Source organism: Sturnira hondurensis, unplaced genomic scaffold (assembly GCF_014824575.4).
Source record: "Sturnira hondurensis isolate 20B ecotype Veracruz unplaced genomic scaffold, ASM1482457v3 Scaffold0024822, whole genome shotgun sequence".
NCBI lineage: Eukaryota > Metazoa > Chordata > Mammalia > Chiroptera > Phyllostomidae > Sturnira > Sturnira hondurensis.
The window spans coordinates 178,236-198,217 of NW_028097453.1; the positions used below are offsets into that span (position 1 = coordinate 178,236).

General features: G+C 50.7%; 1 protein-coding gene across 2 annotated transcripts in view; it reads left to right on the forward strand.

Annotated features, from left to right (window-relative positions):
* Window positions 1–2,009: 2,009 nt before the first annotated feature.
* The window catches only part of AHCYL1 (adenosylhomocysteinase like 1), a 33,615-nt gene continuing 15,642 nt past the window's right edge, over window positions 2,010–19,982 (forward strand). Inside the window, exon 1 of one of the 2 annotated variants that reach the window (XM_037038940.1) lies at window positions 2,010–2,179. In XM_037038940.1, the coding sequence (XP_036894835.1) occupies window positions 2,060–2,179 (120 nt within the window). In that variant the 5' untranslated portion in view covers window positions 2,010–2,059. The remainder of the gene's footprint in view (window positions 2,180–19,982) is intronic. The other variant, XM_037038939.1, reaches the window with a different exon arrangement.

Sequence of the window (19,982 nt, forward strand, 5' to 3'; positions counted from 1 at the left end):
CTATGGGAGGAGCCCTGAGAGAGAGGAATCAAGGGGGTTGAAAGAGTGGTCAGATGAGAGAATCCTAACAGTTAAGCTTGGGCTCTGAAGAAGCAGGACATCCTTCCAGGCACTTCCTCGGGCTGCTTCAAAGAGATGGTGGCGTGGGGCTGGGTGGCTGGGACATGGGTTTCTGGGACTAAGACTTCTGGGCCCCAGAGGCAAGGGTTTCACACTCTTCCCAACCTGGAACACAAATCAGTGGGGAAAATGTTGCTTCAAACCGCAACTTCTTTCTCCAAAGACTTGACCCTGTCAGACACCTCAGGATATATATAAAAAGGTGGGCTTGCAGGAGAATTTAGGAAAAAAAAACTTTGGTAAGATTTGAATTCTCAGCACAGGAGAGAGGAATCTGGCTTCCCAGAGTCAATCAAGGAAGGGAGGTAAGAAGGCAGGTTGTAAAGGGAGTAGAAGGGGGAAGGAAGTTGGATCGGCACAATGGGCCAGGGAGCTTTGCTCGGTGGTGTGACCAGTGAGCGTTCCCAGGTGACTGAATAACCAAAATAACTTTTCAGAACATTTCAAAAATGTGACTTTAAATTGTTTGCTGTGTGATGTAATCCCTCCCCTGTGGCCAACAAATTTCATTAAAAGTTCTGCTACATGTTACAGCATTATTTTTGTGGTTGTTTTGGAATCGGGGTGCGGGGGTGGAAGGAACGGGCTGTGTTCCCTTTGTGAATTGATGGCAGGGACTAAAGAAACAGCCACAAGACCAGAATACTGAATAAAACTTTGATGAGGCAGAAAACTAGAGCCAGAGATAACCACGAAAATCAAAACCCCCACCCTCCATACCCCCTATAATTCACAGATATGCTGGGGAGGGCATTGGACTTTCCACCGGACACAGGAGTTCAAGCCAAAGTCATTTGCATTTCAAGGGTCACACTACCTCAACTGACATTAGGTTACAAATAGGCTTTACCTCTGCAGCTGGACTAAGCCTTGCAAAACATAAAATGTATCACTCTGTCTTTACTATCTAGGGCCGAGCATGGGGACAACACACAGTAGGGCCCAGTAAAGGCATGGGGTGGCCCATGGACGCCCTGGGCGCGGCATTGAGAGCAGAGATGAATGTCTAGGTTTCAGGTGAGGGGCGGACTGAAGCAGGGAAGCCATTCGGGCTGGAAACTTCTCCCCCCACCTCCATCCTCCGACCCATTAGCCCTATCCCAAAGGTCAGAGAACATCAGCTCTGCTGTCTAAAGATCTGTATAAGGCAAGGCCCAAGGGGAGATGGTGGTGGAGGAGGTCACACAGGGTTGTGCAGAAACCACATTGCTGAGTCTGCCCACCCTTAGAGAGTCAAGGAGGCGAACACTGCTCCTTGGGAAGGGGCTTCTGATCCAAAGGTCCTGGGGTAAGCGAACTGAGTAAGTGAGCTATCTTAGGCCGCAGATGTTTCTTACGAATGGCAGCAGGATGAGTCGTGTAGGGGCTCTGGTATTTGCTGCCAAACACCCCCGTTACGCCCTTCTGAGGCCTTCTGGGAACCCTACAGCCCAGAGACCGCCTCAGTTCGGGCATCCCTGCAAGAACCACGAGCCGCTCCCAGGGCTGATAGCGCCACCTGGCGCCGCAAAGGCTCGGACTCATCCAGCGAGCTGGGAAGCACAAAGGGTGGCTTAGGGCGTCTCTGTCCAGCGTGGTGACGTCATGACCGAGCGCCTTTTCTCCCCACCCCTTACCCGGAGCTGCCAGTACCCGACGTGGCGTCACCGCCGTCTACCCTTACTTTGCGTGCGTGTGTGCGTGCGGCGGAGGTGGCGCCGCGGAGCTCCTCGCTGCTGCTTCTGGGGCTACTGCCGCCTGTCGCTGTCCTGCTTCCTCGGACTGGGGAGCGGACCCGGCGCCCGTCCCAGCATCTCGGCACCGGACGCGGCTCCGCGGGGCGTCGGGCGGGAGGGTGGGCGAGCGCGTGTTGGAGGCCGCAGCGCGGGTGGGTGGGGGGGCGCTCGGGAGGGAAGGAGGCGGGGGCGGCGGGGCAGCAGCGGGCCCGGCCGGCCGGGGAATGTCGATGCCTGACGCGATGCCGCTGCCTGGGGTCGGGGAGGAGCTGAAGCAGGCCAAGGAGATTGAGGACGCCGAGAAGTACTCCTTCATGGCCACCGTCACCAAGGCGCCCAAGAAGGTGCGGGGGCTCTGGGTGGCGGTGGGGGCCCGGGCTGGGGCCTCGCGGAAGGGGCGCGCTCCAGCTAGGTCGCGACTTCGGGGGCGAGGTTTGAGGGGCTCGGGACGACTGGGATGGTGTAGGGTGGCGTGTAAGCCGCCCCAGGCCTACCCCGAGCTGGAACGGCAGCCCCTGACCTCACTTTCCTTTGTCCCTAGGCCCTAATCCTCCGGGATCTTTTTGAAACCCGGCAGGGCCCGGCCTTAAATTCGCCCCTGACTTTTCCTGGTTGGAGGGCCTCGAAGACGGGAGTGGGAGGGGTGAACCAACTCAGCTGACCCCTGTGACCAGCTCCAGGGGATGGGGGTGTGCACAAAATCTCTCCCAGGCGAGGGGTCAAATTTGGTAGAGCTACTTTGGGAGCAGTGGCCGGTTTATCCAACAACTGCGTGCTAGCCCGGAGGCAGGAGAGAAAAATGCCAGGAGTTGGCTCTTCTGGGCAGGTGAAAACCCAGAAGGGCAGCAGAATAAAAAGAAAACGAGGATGTTCACCTTCTGCGAGTGTCCACTTCTTCACCGATGTAAGCAATTAGGTGACGGCAGACACTGTCCCGGATACAAGTGGATCGCAGTCCTGTGAATAGATCACTTAGGCATCTGTGGCGAAGGAAGCTGGGCGGGGGGTGGCGGTGGGTGGGTGGGTGGGAAGGCACGATTGCTCGTTCTTGACTGCTTTTAGGGAGGCAGGACGGGTCTCCTCTATTGTGCTGTGGGTTGAGCTTAAAGGACAGCCTTCTGATGGTCTCGTGGAGATTAAAGGGCGACCTTTGGAACTTTCATTCTGACTGGCCCTCAGAGTGGCAGAACTGGGATCGCTCCCGCACTCGGAGCCTTCGCTGCCAACCACATCTGCCCGTCCACATACCTGGCACCCAGGTAGCAGTGGACGGGAGAATCTTTGCAGACCCGTGAGAACCTGGGTAAATTATTTCCCACCGGTTTAAAAACAGTGTTTCAAGGCCGCCTCTGCCTGCGGTGTTAGATGCGTGTGGTGCTCGCATGCGCTGAACCAAGCCAGGTTTGCAGCACTCCTTACAGCTGAACCAGTTAAGCTGTCCTAGGTGGGAGAGATGACTTTTTTTTTAAAGGAAATTAATCTAACCCTTCAGAAATCAAAAGCAAGGTTGAAAAGGTCGCTGCTGTGTGTTTTTGCTCCATTTCCCCACGAACTTAAGTTCTCACCAATACACAACCTTTTAAAAGGTTGTGGAAGATCCCTTGATTCTAAGGAGCCCGACTAACCTTGTTTTAGTGCTCTCAGTTCAGGGGACTGTTTCATGGGGCAGTGACCTCTGTAATCTGTTGTTTAGGGACTGGCACAGCCTGTATAAACCAGGTGCTTAAGGGTGGTACCTGTAATGAGCAGGGGAAGACGGAAGCCCTGGTACCCTAACTCCCTGAACTTGTCCTCTCCCCAGAAGTGAGCCTGTCTTTTGTGTGGTTGCTTAGGGATTAGGTGCTTTTATTCCTGCTTGCCTCTATTTTACTGAGCCCTTATTCTTGCAAATTCCACCATTAATAAGGCAAAGTTTGTATTATAGGTCGTAACGTCATAAAGGCAGGACTTGGCGCACCACTGTACACATTGTGCCTGGCTCTGCCCCTGGTGGGTACTCAACTGTTAATTGCCCACCTGGCTAACTAGTAATCCAGATGTCTGTGTGGCTGTTTACCAGGAATAAGTATCCCTTTTCCTCTCTTCCTCCCTGGAGGAATATTGCTCATGTGTATTATTGTCCGGCCGAGTACTGATGATTTTAGAGACGCATATTCCTTTAGCTGGCGGAAGCAGCCTGAGCTAGGAATGAGGGAAGAGCCCGTAGAAGTTTCCATTTGCTGGTGAATGTGTCCCCGTGTTTCTTATCAATCTTGCTCTCAGATTTATTGCTTAGCGCTTACACAACGCTATATTAAAGTGCTTTATGATAACTAATTACCCCTCCCCTAGTGATGATAAAAGGCATTTGTTTAGTTAATGAGTGGGTTGAGGACTAGTCAAGGTCACAGAGCAGCAAGTCCTTGGTGATCTGTTCTTTCAGAACTTCAGCTGAATTGGACATTATGACCAGAGGCCCTTTTGAACCTCTGCCATGTGTTGATACCGTGAGAAAGCATGAGAAAAAATGTAGTTTGGCATCCACCGAATGGTGTGAGGAAAAGCCCTCTTCAAATGGCGCTGACCTTCACCTGTGATGGTTCTGGCGTGGCTGGAGACCGAGGAATTCTTGGGTCATTCCCAGCCCCGAGGACCCTCAGGAAGTGAGGACATTTCTGATGCCAGTCAGAGGCTGTAGGTTTCCCCAGGATAACCTTGATGGTCCTCAGATCAGATGCCACTTTGTTTGGGGAAGAATGGGTGCCCCCCCCCATTAAAACCATAGGTACTGAGATTCTTCAGCTGTTAATTGTAACTTGCTCAGTTGTGTATGCCTTAGGGCCTGCTGCAGTGCTGTGTAGATGACAGGACGTGTTGGTGCGACTCAAGGCTTGACCTGGGTGTCAAGAAGTTACCTAAATGGCTAGCACCTGAAGCAGGTGAGCTTCTGTGCCTCAGTTGCCTCATTTGCCAAATAAGTGCTTTTTGTTTGCAGCAAGTAGAAATAGGCGGAGGGTAGGAACCAAGATGTAGCAAACGTGGTTTTTAAAAAGAGGTCTACTAGTATATTATACTCTTTTTAGCAGGCGTTTGAGCTACTTCTAACAGGACTCATATACTATATATAGGAAGTCAAAACTTTAGAAAGAAGCAAAAAATGTGGCTGACCCCAAGGGCTGAGACAGTCGAGGAGGCTGACCATCACATGCCACTCTCAGCTTGCTCGTAGCCTGAGGATGAAGGAAATCCTGGAATTACAGTCTCGTCAGCCGGCACAGGAAACGATACATACCCATTCCTCAGGAACACGACGGGCGCTGACATGCTCAGAGGAGACTGGTGGGACGGCAGTCACAGCTATAGATGGCTCACGTGGTGAGGCTTGTTCACAGTGGTGGCTGCTGATTTCAGATGGTGTGACCTGGAATCTTCGGGTGACAAAGGAGCCCTTTAGTTGTACATTGTAGCACAACTAAAGGGGATCCATGTTTAATGTTGACAGTTTCCAGCGGAACCGACAAGTTGGCTCTTTCGCCGTAATCACTGGGTGTTTATCCCTCTTGTTCTGCTCCTTTGTGTCCTAGAGGTAACAGCAGCCCTTGAGCCTTTGGAAATGGACATGGTGTCAATTTGACTCCCCTCCCCCCCAGTAAGGTCAACCCAAACCTACAGCTTATTGATGAAACTTAACTAAAATAAACACATTTCTCTGGAAGGTCTATCAGGATGTTCACTCTTCCCTGCACTTCAGAACATTTGGAGAGACTCTTCGGAGCAATACATTAGGAATTTGCCCTGGAATTTATCAGTCACACCTTTACCAGCAGCACAACGGGGCGAGGACAGAAGGAACACAAAAGCGGTCACTTTTGCTTGTAGGGTATTCTTTATGTGAATGAAAAATACGTATCCAAGGGGCCAGCCGAACTAGGAAGGAGCGCAGGTAGAGCCCCAGTGGGAACTGCTTAGGTGCTCACTGTTCGGTGGAATCGGGGTGTCCCCTGCTCTTCAGGGTTGTTGTGGCATTGACATCGGTGCTGGAGTCCCTGAGAAGAGATTTAATAGGCCAGCATTTCCTGTCTTCTCCACATTATCAGGATCTCTTGGTTCTCTTAAGAGCAGCTCCTGTTTTAGTGGGGTTTGAACAAGAGTCGGGTGTGTGAGAAGATCCTATCTTGTTTAGATTTCCCTACAGATAACAGATTACTTCTTTTTCTTACTTGATTCTGTTTAGTTAGTTAGACACTAGTTTCCATATCACTTTCTCTAAGTTCTCTGCTTGCAGAAGAGACCAGTCTGTCTGTCGACTGCGTCCCTTGCTGGGGACGACGTCCCTTGCTAGCTCCTGTAATGCCATTGCAAACGGGGACCGTTGGTCGTAGGGCCTTCAGGAGGGCATCATTTGCATCCAGTGCATGTTGCCCGATGCAGTGTTCTTGTAAAGTTGTTCACAAAGCTTTTCCTGTATTTTGGTATATACCATGTAGAGCCTTAGCTGCCTGTGACCCTCATAGTTTACTTTGCCACCTCACGTAGTTGTGATCCATAAACAGGCACTTCAGTACTGGGCCGTTATTCACAGAAACTGGCCAGTAAAGGAGACTCATTTATACCTATCTGCTTGTCAAGTTTGGCGATTTGATTGTTAAAATTTTATAAAGAAGGGCGACCCTTGTTATTCCTGGTCTAGTTATTCAGGACACGTCATAGTGAGGTGGGTCTGAAGTATCCCTGTCACATCCAAAGAACGGCACATTCGCTCGGACCAGCGTTTGTTCCAGCCTGAACCCGAGAAGCCCAAGTTAAAGGCGGCCCTGCCACGAGGTTTCCTCCCGGCTCCCGTCACACCTCCATACCGCAGGGAGGCAGAGATTCGCAGAGACTTGGGTCCCGGCTTCTCTTCTGCTGTCACTCCTCCCTCTGACTCAGGCCGGGTGCTCTCGCTGACCCGCTATTGGTTGGCTGTTACCTGAAGCTTCTGTAACTTTCCCTCCTTGTTCCTGAAACTAAGGAGTAGTGCACTGCGAGTGAAGCACTAGATTTCTGGGAGTCACGTTTGCCTCAGTCTCCACTGTCTGATAGACTTGTGACTTGGATGTGTTGGACGAGTGTCTTAGCCTGTCCGAGCCTCATTTTCTCTTTTCCCTTTCATTTTCTGTAAATGACTATTTCACGCTCATTATTTCAAGACAGTTTTACTGGGTACACAATTTTAGGTTGACAGATCTTTTTCTCAGCACTTTGAAGGTTTGTTTTCATTAATTTTGGCCTTAATTATCACAAGGAAAAGTTGGCTGTCTTCTGTTTCCTTGCAGGTGATCTGTCCCTTTTATTCTAGCTCCTTTTAAGTTTTTCATGACTGCATATCACTGTGGCCAAGGGCGTGGACTCTGAGCCTCCATTCTCTCATCTGTAGAAGGGGCAGTCAGGGACAGCGAGCGCTGCAGGACTGTCCAGGGGCTCGGCACTCAGTGAGAACCACTCAGCGTGTTCGCTCCTGCGTGCCTCGTGCGACCGTGTGTCCTGGTTTGCCTGGCCCAGCTCTGGCGTATACCGCTCAGCCTAGTGTGCTGTTCAGTGAGTGCCTTCTTACACCCTGAAGAGTACTCTGGTCTGTTTGAAATGTCCTTAAAGAGCCCAAGCAGAGACGTTTCTGTTGGAACGTCTTTTCAACAGAAAGAGTGTGTTCCCTGACAAAAGTGTTATTTTATGTGGCGCTGACACCTGTCAAACACTGAAGTAGCTGTTGGTTCCCAGGCGGTACCTGGACAAGGGGAGGACGGGGCTCTGTGCTGGAAGTGGGACCTGTTCTGTCTGACCGCTCCGCACCCCACCCCTGCCCACCCCAGGATGCTTAGAACACGGCTGTCTGTCAGACACGGGGCTGGCCGGGTCCGGGAGCTTACTTCTTCCATCTGTAGTAGTTCGGGAGCCTGAGGTGGTTGGGGTGCCCCTCAGTTTCCCAAGAGGCTCCCCGTCAGTGCCTTGAGGGCTTGTCTCAGGAATGATGCGCACTGAAGCCAGCGGCTCTGGGAGATTTTGTGCTAAAACTGTTTTAAAGACTGACTCATATCTGAATGTTACTTTTCATCAGTATCTCTAGACCAAAGACATGGGAGCAAGGACCATACCTCATGCATACGTGTTGTATGTGGAACTTGCACATGATACCATCGGTCCCTGTTTGTTGAGTGAAATCTGCAGGGTGGTCATCCCCCGGAGAGAGTGAGCTGGACTGACCCAGTGGCCGTGGCTCACTGTCCCCTTTGGTTGGCCGTGCTGTTCTTCTAACTCACACCTTGGCCACAGGGTGGGGACGGAGAACCAGGAACTGCAGTGAGAAATTGACGAGAATTTTCGGCATCTTAGCAGACCCTGTGCACTGCTAGGGGTAGGTGAGGTAGGAGACTCGAGAATACGTGGCCCCAGCTTCTTAGCTCAGTAGCGTAAGAACCGCAGGGCAGGAGGCTAGAAGCGTAGGGATATCCTTAGACATAATGAAAATGGTAACTTGAATTTCCCATCAACTTTTGGGGGGGGGAGATTTTATTTATTTATTTAAAGAGAGGGGAAAAGAAGGAGCAAGAAAAGATGAGAAACATTTATGTGGGAGAGAAACATCAATTGGTTGTCTTTTGCACATCCCCCCCAGGGAGCTGGCCCGCAGTCCAGGCGCGTGCTCTGACCAGGAATCTAACTGGTGATCCTTCACTTGCCGTATTCTCTTAGCATTAGGGACACTGCCCAGAGTTGAACCGGTAGTCTGATTTTCACATGCTCTTCATTTAAAGACTAGAGGCTTACTCTTAGGGTGTTTGAGATTTGGGGACCAGTGGTGAGTCGCAGTTTCATTTTGGAGTGTGTGTTGGGAGTCCTGAAAGGACTAGAGGGAGCTCTGCCCAGTGGTGCTGAGCGAACCTCTGATTCTTCTCGTCCTGCAGCCCTGGCCACCTTCAGAACGGAAGGCTGAGCTGGATGTTCAACATCTATATACGCCCTTGTCTCTGAAAAACACCTTCTTTAGAACTGCAGTCTTCTGGGAACCGGGCCAGAGCTCATCCTAACCAGGAGTTCAGACGCTAGCTGGCACCGAGGGTTCTGCGTGTGACGTTTCCTTAAAGTATGTGACCTTGGTAGGGTTCAAGGGAAAGGGAGACCTTCAGAATTTTGCAGCTTTGGAAATAAAAACAGGTGCTTCGCAGAGATGGCAGATGTGTTCCTTTATTCTGGTAACTAATTCCGTTTCCTGTGGTTGGCCAGGTGGTCTCCAATTCCTAATTCAGAGATTTGAGTGCCCAGCTTCAGAATACTAGACTTCTTAGCAAGCAAGCCATGAAGATTCCCAATGTTCCGTTCTTCTGGAGAACAGCCCAGCTGGCTTGTCGTGCTGGATTAGATGAATTGTGAATGTTAATTATACCAATCAATACAGTGGCCTTGGTAACAGACTTGTAGCTGCTGTAGAATCTTGTTTACTTCACGTTTGTAACTGAAAAGAGACCGAGCTGGTTGGGAACATGGTGTTCCGAGTGTTACAAACTGTATTGTGAGTCCAAGGAGAAGCCAGCTATGGGGACTGACCCCGTTGCACCTCTTCCCCAGGATCTCCCAGAGGGAAGCGTTTCTTTGGGGGTGGTTCTCTTCTTGTTTGCCAGTTGTCGCGTTGAGGTTGGCAAAGGCTTGGCTTTTAGTGAGGTGGGGTAGAGGCTGTTTCTGAATCGTAAGGGTTAGAAGGGGAGCATCCGTGTTGGGAGGCACCCCAGTTCTCTCCCGTTTGCAATTGGGAGTGGAGGGTTGATGAGGTTAGTTCCAGCCCTTGCACTCAGGAAGGAAGCCCTCCAGTCTGGGGAGCAGAGGGCTCAGAATTCTGCACATTCTTTTCTGACTCTGCAGGGAGGGGATTAGCTGAGTGCTGGGCACGTGTGGAATGAGAGCGCCTTGCCAGCGTTTACTGAATTTGGACCAAGCCATTGTGAAAACACAGTCTCTCCCTGCGACCAGCTCTTTGTCATGTTCTCCTGAACCCTCGTGGACCATCTGCCGATGGTCTCTGTACTGAACAGGTGGAGGTGTTATGAAAGGCAGATTCTCCACTTCCTCTGCTTTGTTTTCTCTCTGAACAAGATGTAGCCAACCCATCTGTTCCCTGTGTTCCTTGAGTCTTTCTCAAGAGCCTGGCAAACTCCATATGCCTGAGTTGGCTTTTGCGGATCCTGCCGAGGTTGCCCTAGATCAGTCCTTCTCGTGGAGGGGAAGGGATGGACGGTACCAGTCCTCTGGAGAGCTTCTTCAGAATATCTGTTCCCAGGGCCCTAACCCAGAATGGGGGCAAGGGTTGAGGGAAGGAGACAGGTAGAGAAGGGGATGGCGCGTGCATTTTGAAACAGCTCAGATTGGGGAGAGCCCCAGTGTGGAGCCCCTCTTCCAGATTTCCCAGCGAGGCCGGCCAAACCGGTACGAAATCTGACACTGGGATGTGGTACAGCTGCCACCTGTCTTGGATGACTGTGGTCTTGAGGAAAAGTCTCGTGTCCCAGTGTGAGAGATCCTGAAAATTACCTGTACTTACTCTTCTTTCCTAAGGTATTCAGTGCAAGCTGTGACCAGAAAGCACGCAGCCTGTCCGCCCAGGGTGGAGCGCTGCCTGCGTCCCAGGGCCTGTGACGGGCATTCAGAATACACCCGCGAACCGGGCAGTGGCTCATACCCTGTGCTCTGAGGTGGTTCTTTGGGTCGTGTAAGTCCCACGTGGCGGCTGTTCATCGTTTGGGCTTTGGGGCTCTCACAGCTGTGCTCGTCTCCCAGCAATGTGCATGTGCACATAGCAGCCTTGTAGAAGGGGGAGCTGGCAGCCTCAAGCCCCTTTGCGGACCCCAGACTAACAACTTGGAATGCTTGCCGAGCATGGAAACGTGGTGATGGGGTTAAAGCCAGGCCGTGGGCTGAGGGTTTGGGGCCCTTACCTCCTGGTCCAGCCGCGGCAGTTTGCAGAGAACTTGAGGGTGCCTTTAGAAAAAGTCAGTACGGGGCATGGCTAGGCCTCCACTGAGCCAGTAGCATTTCTTGACTCTGTGTTGTCTTTGAAATCCTAGGAACGGTTTGACTCTCTGTCTCTGCTTGCACCTCTAGTTTTTGGTTGGCTTAGCTTTTTTGGACTCAGTAGATTAAAAATCAGGTCAGAATATGAAGATTTCCTTAACGTGGTAATTTATTTTATGATTCCTGGACTAATAGTGATAGTCAAATTATAAAGCTACATTTGAGGACATTTTGGTGAAATTCTGGCTTCAAAATACAGAAAGTCACAGACGGAGTTGGTTGAGGGGCTGAGGAAGTGGCCAGGAGTGTGGATTGGAGGAGAGTGTCGGGGGAAAGGAGGGCAGAGCCCCGAGAGGCGCTGACCGAGCCCGGGAGCCAGGCAGCCCGGAGAGCAGCTGCCTTTTTAAGCCAAAGTGAGTGGATTTCAGACCCAGAGCAAATAAATAAATAAATAAAATCTTTTTGGTCTTGAAGAAGTCTGTCACTATTGCTTTGTTACCAAATGGAACTCAGGATAAAACTGGGAGGGCGTTCCATATATGAATAGTAACATCTCTCTTCCTGAAAAAGGTGGTATTTGACTTTTACGAGCAGGCAAACCCTGCCTCAGGGGTAGGACAGCGTGTGACCTGTGTTATGGGGACAGGAATGCAATGCGGTTTGGGCACTGTGAGAAAAAAATGCGTAGAACAAGTGGGGCCAGATTTAGCCGTCGGAGCACAGGGGCACGCAGCGGCCTGCGACGTTCCTCCTCGACCTCCTAGAGTCTGCTGCCGAGTGGACCCGGGCCAGGCCCTCTTCAGGTGGGCTTCACAGGACTGTTCCTGTTTCCCTGCCTGCGGCCTAAAGGGAGCGTCCCCACCCACCCTGAGGGTTGCTGAGCAAGTGCCGAGTTCAAGGCCATCAGGCCAGCTACTGTAAACTCACAGCCCATTGGAGAGCAGAGTCCACAGTCCCCCCCCCTCCCCCCCCCCCGAGGAGCTGGGAGGCTCTGGATGGTTGCATTTGGAGCTGCCCTACAGTGAGCGTATGGACACACCGTTCTGCTAGGAAACCTTCCAACCTGCTGTTGTTATAAGGGCGTTTCACTGTTTGCTCAGTGGTACATTAAAGCCAGCGCTTCCGAATCTGGAGGAAATCATCACGCCCAGTCATCTTTGTTTTGTGCTTTTAAAGAAGCCCTTAAAAATTATCAGAGGCCCTGGCTGCGTGGCTCAGCTGGTTGGAGTGCCAGCCCATGCACCACAAGTTTGCAGGTTCAATTCCCAGTCTGGGAGTGTACCTAGGCTGTGGGTTTGATCCCCGGACTGGCTGCATCTGCGAGCCAGCCAGTCAGTGTTTCTTTCTCATGTCGATGTTTCTATCCCTCTTCCTCTCTAAAATCAATAAGCGTATCCTTGGGTGAGGATTAAAATAATAATAATAATAATGAAATGATCAAAGGAATTTCAGGCCTCCCTTCCTGAACCTTATAGGTTCTATTCAGCTTGTGAAGTTACATAGTTAAAACCTGCTACTCAGTTTGTAGAGAAAGTCTAAAAAACCATGTAACCAGAATTTTTTTCTTCATTCAGTAAATGAGTACTTTAAATGAATGTCTATCATGGATATGAAACCGAGACTCAGTAATCACTTACGTTACTTAAACCCAGCACACTAAAGTAAAATGAACAACCTTGCAAGAATGTTCTTTCATTGTAGCGGAGTCAGAGAAGTGGTACCAGAAAGTGGGGAACAAAAGGTGTTTCTTAAAAAAAATTTTACATGGGGGTCCCCAAATTTAATATAACTTGTTTTGTATTGGGAAAACCCCTTCCCTAGACCTTCTAGACGGGTTGCAAGGGGCCAGGTGACTTGGAGTGGCACGCGCTGGGTGAGAGAGGAACCGTGTGGAAGGTGCTCAGTTCAAGGGCATGTTGTCTGACTGTACTGAGTATTAGTGTGAAAGAAAAGCTGCCTGTCGCCACTCTGCACAGGGTAGATACAGCACCTTAAAAACCACATGCAAAATAGATTCTCTGTTGCCTGTTTTAAAGATGGCCATTTGTTATGAAAGTAGCCAGTTCTTCAGGGGACCAAAAAAAAAATCATTGGCCCATTTGAACCATACCATATTGAAAACTTGATATAAATAAATCTAGGTGGTATTGCTAAATTGCTGCTGACGTACGTAGGAAATTCTGGGTCGTTTCTTTCATCCTGGTGCAATGGTCCGAATTAGACCACCCACGCATCCTCCTCTCCCCCTGTGTCCCCAGAGAGGGTGGAGGCACGTGCCGGAATGCAGTTTGGGCTCCACCGTTCTCCCCCCGCCCTCTGCGAGTTGAAGCAGCAGTACTTCTTAACGGCAGTTCATCGGCCACTTGAAGATACTGCATTAAAAGAAGGATAATAGTACTGGGCTTATAGGGTTTGAGGGAGGGGCTGCTTATTTTTTGCTTCTTTGTCTTGAGCGAATCACTTAGCCCTGCCCCCTGTTGTGAAGGGTGGATTCAGTACTCCAAGGCTTCCAAAATGTTTTGAGAAATACAAATCCTCTAGTATAAGGAGGTCGTAGCCATAAGCCGCCAACGTTGGGCAGAGCACCTAAACCAGAAAGTCGGAGGGACGTAGGCGTTCAGGCCTCGGTGCTCACAGCACTAGTAAGTGCGGCTTTCACTCCTCTAGTCAGCCCTCCATGAAAGTCCCAGTTTACTGGTGGTTTTACGTATCACCTTTCTGTCAGGATTTAAGCAAAAATGGTTTGAAAATCAGTGGTGCCTTAGCAGTGTTACTTACTGATAAGGTGTGCTGAATAACTTTTCCTGTACGAAATTTNGGAGGTGGTAGCCATAAGCCGCCAACGTTGGGCAGAGCACCTAAACCAGAAAGTCGGAGGGACATAGGCGTTCAGGCCTCGGTGCTCACAGCACTAGTAAGTGCGGCTTTCACTCCTCTAGTCAGCCCTCCATGAAAGTCCCAGTTTACTGGTGGTTTTACGTATCACCTTTCTGTCAGGATTTAAGCAAAAATGGTTTGAAAATCAGTGGTGCCTTAGCAGTGTTACTTACTGATAAGGTGTGCTGAATAACTTTTCCTGTACGAAATTTGATTTTGACTTTCAGTTTGCCATACAGCCCAAAGCAGGAGGTTTTTGTCCTGGTGTGTGTGTCCACTTTACTCATTAGAAAAGGGCAGTTCAGAAAGTCCTAGATCGAGAAAACCCAGACTTCTGTATTCTGGTCTGGGAGGCAGGGGTGTACTGGATTCGGGGTGTCCCTTTCCCGAGCAAAAGGTAGCTGTTCTTTTTAAATGTCCCCCAAGGGTGGCAGGCAGTACTTCCTTGCAGCCAGCCTGTTTCCTGTAGGCTGCGATCGTGACGTGATATGGAGACTTTTATCTAAAATTGGACGTATACACCCCAAGCTAGAAGGCCAAGAAGGAGGGCCGATACTGCCTCTCTAGAATGGAAAATACAGTTCCGTTTTTGACGTGGCTGACTGTCTTCGGCAGACTCTGGTCCGTGTGTTGTGTCTGTCGTCTGTCCTCCTCGCGGCTCTTTTTTAAGGACTGCGGATACTAAAACCTACTGTGGCTCGTTGGTCTTCAAAGTAGTTGCACCTCGCCCTTTGGACTTGGAAATGCCCAGTTTCACTACAGGGTGGATTCTAAAAGGTCCGTTCCACCCGCAATGCCTGTTACTACAGAGTTACTGTTAACAGCCGGTCTTTAAAGTCAGATTGTTTTATTTAGTGTGGCGTTCTGACGGCCTTTTCCTCTCTCGAGCCTCTGCGTTGTGGGTGGATGCCAACTGTAAACTGATACGGTCTGTCTCCTGAGCTTTGTCGGGGGTTAGTCTGCGGCTCGGAGAGCCCACCTGCGTGGTCTCGGTGGCCACTCGTGGGAGCTGCTCGTGGGGAGCTTCTGCCACATACTGCGTGGCAGGGGCTCGCGTTTGGTCCACCTCCAGTTAGAGACGGCCTTCCCAACGCTGAGCTGACTTCCAGGTGGGACTTACTCCAGCAAACACGTGAGGGGGGTTTGAATTTGTAAGACGTAATTGGCTTTCAAATTCACTTAAGCCAGACTTCCAGATAAAGGAAAAAAGAACTATTCTTACACGTCTCCGCTCTTGTTTCATCTGGGTAGGCTAAGATATTATACATACGGCATTTACTCAGTCTGTGCGGCCAGCTTCCAAAATGCCAGAGAGACTCCATCTTCTGGAGCCGCCCACTGCTCACTTGTTTTCGGAGTGAACTTTTTTCCCACATAAAAACTCACCTGAAGAAGACGGAGTTGCCTGTTGTAAACAGTGGACAAGTTCGCATCTTAAAGGGTGCACCAGCGTACCCCGCAGCAGGGTCTGCCGGTTTAACTTCTGTCGGAGACCAAGGTTGTTAACACGAGAAAAGCGATTCAAACAGGAAAATTAAAAGTTTTAAAAAGTGGTCATGTTAAACCTGAAATGGAAGTGTCAGTGTGAACTCATGGGTAAGACAGAAAGACCAATTTTTCTCTCCACTGAACAAACCCAAAGCGCCGGCCCCTCTGACAGCCAGTGGCACCTTCTGTCCAGGTTTGAAAAGGCCACTCTGCAGCGGGAGAATCAGGGCTCCTTGGAGACATGGCTGCTTCCAGGTCTGGAGCAGAGAGCGAGGTGAGCCTGGTATGTCGTCTCAGGTCGGGAAGGAGGTGCCCAGATGGGGCGCTGTCCGAGGGGAGAAGAGGCTCCCGCTGGCCCGCACCTATGAGAAGCTGCATCACCACATAAATAAAAATACAAGTGACAAGTGAAAAAGAAAAAGATAATGTGTGAGGAAAAAGCTTTTCTTTGCCACAGAGTGCTGGCTAATATATTTGGAAAGAATGATGAGGAAAAAAAATAATGGTTCTATAAGCCACGCTCCTCCCCAGCATAACTGGTTCAGGCAGGGATTAGGAACAGATGGTGAAGTCACCAGGGAACAGGGTATTCACGGGCTGACAACTGTCACTTCACAAATGAACCTTCGCTTGCAATGGTCTCACTTGAAACAAGGGTTCAGTTTCGAGTCACCAATAGTGGAACAAGCCAATGATGTGTCGCCTGGTAAAATGCAAGGTGAAGTCTATATACAGCGTCATCTATGAAATATTCCTGCCAAAATTTGAACCTCTTTCTGATCGAACCTCAAAGCTGAACTTCCAGTTTACGGGAAGGAAACAATATGAAAAATTCAGAATATGGAAGAATCTGTAAGGCCTCTGGCCTGGACTCTTCAAGAAAAGTCAGTATCTCAATATCTCAATCTCAAGGCGGGGCGGGGGGAGGCAGGAGGAGGGTTCTCACTGAGCAGAACCTATGGAACCTCACGGCCAGGTGCATGTGGTGAACCTTGACTCCACCCTGGGCTGGGAGACCTGGGGGGGCCATGGGCCTACAACTATGAATGAGCAGTCTGCGTGCAGACCGGCTGTAAACACAGGGCAGCTGTGTTCTGTGGGAGAAGGTGTTCCTAGAGGGTGCATTCTGGAGAGTTTACCGGTGAACTTTCATGTTTGCAGTACCGTTTGAAAGGCTAAGTTTGTGTGTCTGTATAAGTACAGAGGAGGAAACCTAGTATGGAAAATGGAAAGATTCCGTTGAGGTGAAGGGTATATGGGGTTCATTGCACTGTTTTTAAGAAAACTTTGCACGTTGAAAATGATCATCATAGTGTAGCAGCGATGGTTGTGGGGGAGATTGGGGGCACTTTTGGTGTGTCCTAAAGTCACGGGGGTGTTCCAGGAATTCAGATTTCTTCAGTCACCTGTACAAAATTTTTTTTTTTTAACAGAGTTGATGACAGTCCAATGCCAGGCGCAAAGAATGGCATGTTTTTGTATCTTACTGGTAGTGGCTCGAGGATGAGACGAATGTGGACAGGTCGGTAGCTGCATACACACTGGAACGAAGTCCAGACCTGTGTTACGCTCTGCAGTCAGTCGTGGTTTTCAGAAGATTAGGAAGTCCTTCCCTCCCTACTTGTAGCCATTTTTAACCTCTCCGTTTTACCTCCAGTTGGCAGTTGGGGACCCGATCACCACTTTTACCAGATCACTTTAGGTAGGAGAGAACAGCAGCCAGTGGAGGGAGTTGTCTCCTGCGAAGAGAGTGGAGGAGTTGATGAGGGTGCAGCTGCTCTTTGGCAGAGTTGCTCAAACTTTACGTTCCTTCCTCCCCATTGAGTGACTCAGCAGCGTGGGCCCTGGCGTTGCCTCCCCTGCTGCCCCCACCCCACCTCGAGCTGATGAAACATCGAGTTGAATCCCATTGTGAAAGGCATACTGCTTCTGCCTGGGACTGGATTCTAGCAGTGTGACCTCCTGTTACTCTTGAGACGGGCGGAGGGGGGAGGGACCTGTGTGCTGTGATTAGCTTGTCCATTCCCTGCCCCACCCCCCAGAAACTCAGGCCCCATCTGGGGAAACTGAGACCTTAAGAAACTTGAGACTGGGAGGGAGGACCTGGGGAAGACTGGTCTCTGCTCTGGGATGGAGAGAAGTGGCCTGAGCCTGCGTCCCTGAGATGCATCGGTTCCTGGCGGTGCCCCTGAAGGCAGCGTGTTGGGAAGGGGATGCCCTTCTTCTCGGGGACATTTCTTTTGCCTCATTGAAAATCTGGAAGATGTTGGACTGACACAGTTCTTCGAAGTCAGGGCTTGTAGATGACTGTTTCTTTGGATGCATCTGAGATGGGAATCAGACTGGTCAGGGCTGAGTATGAAGAAAGGGTCTTACACCTGTTTAGCTGACGCCCCGACCCTCTTCCTTCCCTCTGAAAAAAGAGCTGGGGGAGAGAATCACTAGAGGAAGAGAGCATCAGCCAGGAGACAGGTGAGAGAGGGAGGTCAACAGAGGACCAGAGGGGGTCCTGGTCAGCACACCGCTCAGTGACGGACCCTGCTCGTGCCTCTAGCTCCTGATGGTCACTTTTTGCTCGGTTGCTGAGTGTTGGCCAGGAGGTATGCTGATTATAATTTTTTCACAGGAAAATCTGCACACATGCATGCTAGCGGAGACCACGGGAAAGATGATGTAAGAAATTTGGAAATGTTTCAGAGTTAGTGTGCCGGAAGGAAGAGGGTACTGGCTGTTTCAGATAATCCTCAGCAGTGAGAAAGACCTGTCCCTCTGTGCGCTCCTTAAGTGCTTCCTTAATGATTTGTTTTTCTGATACTTGCTGTTTACCTTGAGTTTAGTTCTTCACCCTTAGGAGGAAACCTTTCTGAGGAAATGGAAAGCTCTTAGATAGGCTTGTGAAATAACAGGCTTAAAGCACACTCTGGCCCACCCTCTGGTGTTTGGGGGCCTGAGTGGAAAGCACCTGGGTGAGGCTGTGGATGGAGACTGTGGTATATAGCCCGGTCCTAACGAAGCAGGGGAGTTCTGTGACAAAACCACTTGTGTTAGCATTCATTGCACGGTGGGTCAGAGCACGTCTGCAGGTCGGAAGGGACCACGTCTGCTTCCACAGGTCTCTGCCCAACTGGCACTGGGTCCTTGGGTGGTGCCTGCCCAGTGGGTGGCTGGAAAACGTGCTCCATGAGTATTATCCTGATCCCCATCCCTCCCCGTGAGTCGAAGGGGAATTTAGGCGGGCGGGTTAATGCACTGACTCAGGAGCTCCCGGCACAGTTGGGTGGGGCCGGGCAGGAAGGAAAGCTGAGCGGTGTAAGTCTGCACAGAGAGGCCCGTGTTTGTGGAAGTTAGCAGCTCGGCTTCTGATGGGAACAGCGGCTAGGGTCAGCTGAGTGCGCAGTGCACAGCCTTGTGCCTCCTCTGGAGGCTCACCACTGTTTGTTTGGCTGTCTGTGCTCCCTCGCTCTGGGTGAGCCCTCTCAGCTCACTGTGCACCGGGCTCCCCGTGAGGTGGCCGGTGTACCGGGCCCCAGGCTTTTTTTTCCTTCCCTGGAGCTTTCCTGTACCGTTCCCAGTAGCACGTGGGAGAGTTAACTCTCATACCCACTCTCTAAAATAGCACGTTCAATTGGCCTGACAGTTAACTGAGTTTTTAAAGCACAGCAGCAGACTTCTGTATTTGGGTGTGCTATTTGGAGAATGGCTCGGCCTGTCTCGGACTCGGCAGTAGTTCGAGAATGGGACGCTGTTGTGCGTGCTGTGAGGAAGGGTGGCGTATGGGGTGCCGAGTGTCCAAACAAACAGTTCTTCCACAGGATTTTTTGGTTTTCAGATACTTCCTGGACTTCAGCTACCTATCTCCTTTCCCTCCTCCACTTCCCCATCCTATGCCGTATTTAGCCATGGCATTTCCTTGCCCATCTGGATTTGAAGAAACGCTAAAGGACACCAATTAAGACTTAAGAGTGATGGGGAGAAGTCGTGATAGTGGAAGTAATGTAAACAGAACAACTGTGGATTTTGTTTTGACCTAGCGGATCGTATTTGGCCTGCTTAAATACAGCGAGGCTGGCCTGCTTAGCTGTCCGTGACCGAGCGCTGGTGTTGCTACAGAGAAAATCTGCCACGTCCAAAATTGCTTTTGGCAGCAGTGGTGGTGGTTACCACGTGAAGGTGAACGACACCCCAGGGGCTAGCTTGCCAGGGGGAGGTGGGGGAGGATGGAGCTCCTCACTGGGGTGGGAGAGGAGATGAGGTCCTGGAGCATCTCCATGTCGCTGGACCACCCTGTTGATAAGCAGGGAAAATATCAAAGCGACAAGGACAGCCAGCCACCCGTCCCCGTGTCATGGCTTGAGCTTCCATTCTGCCCACTTGGAGTACGGGCCGGGCCGTGTTTATCGTCTGTGAGGTGGGGCTGGGCACTGATCGCAGGCTGCTTGCAACACCGTCTGAACTTTTATTCTCTTACTGTTTTTAGATGGGAAAGATTTAGGCGACTGATGACCTGTATTAATATGCGGTGGAATATGGCTCAGTTCTTGGGGTGCCGAGGAAACACAGTTCTATCTTGCCCCAGCTGCCCCTCATCTATTTTTTATGTAAAAAACTGCAAATGTTACGGCAGTTCCCACCCCCACTCTGGTAGGCGGTGCCTGGGAAGATACCCAGAACCTTTTGAAAAGAGATGACCTGGAGGGAGGGAGCCGGAACAGCCAGGAAAAGAGCGCAGCTTTCACATAGGCTGCCACTCGAGGATGAGGAGGC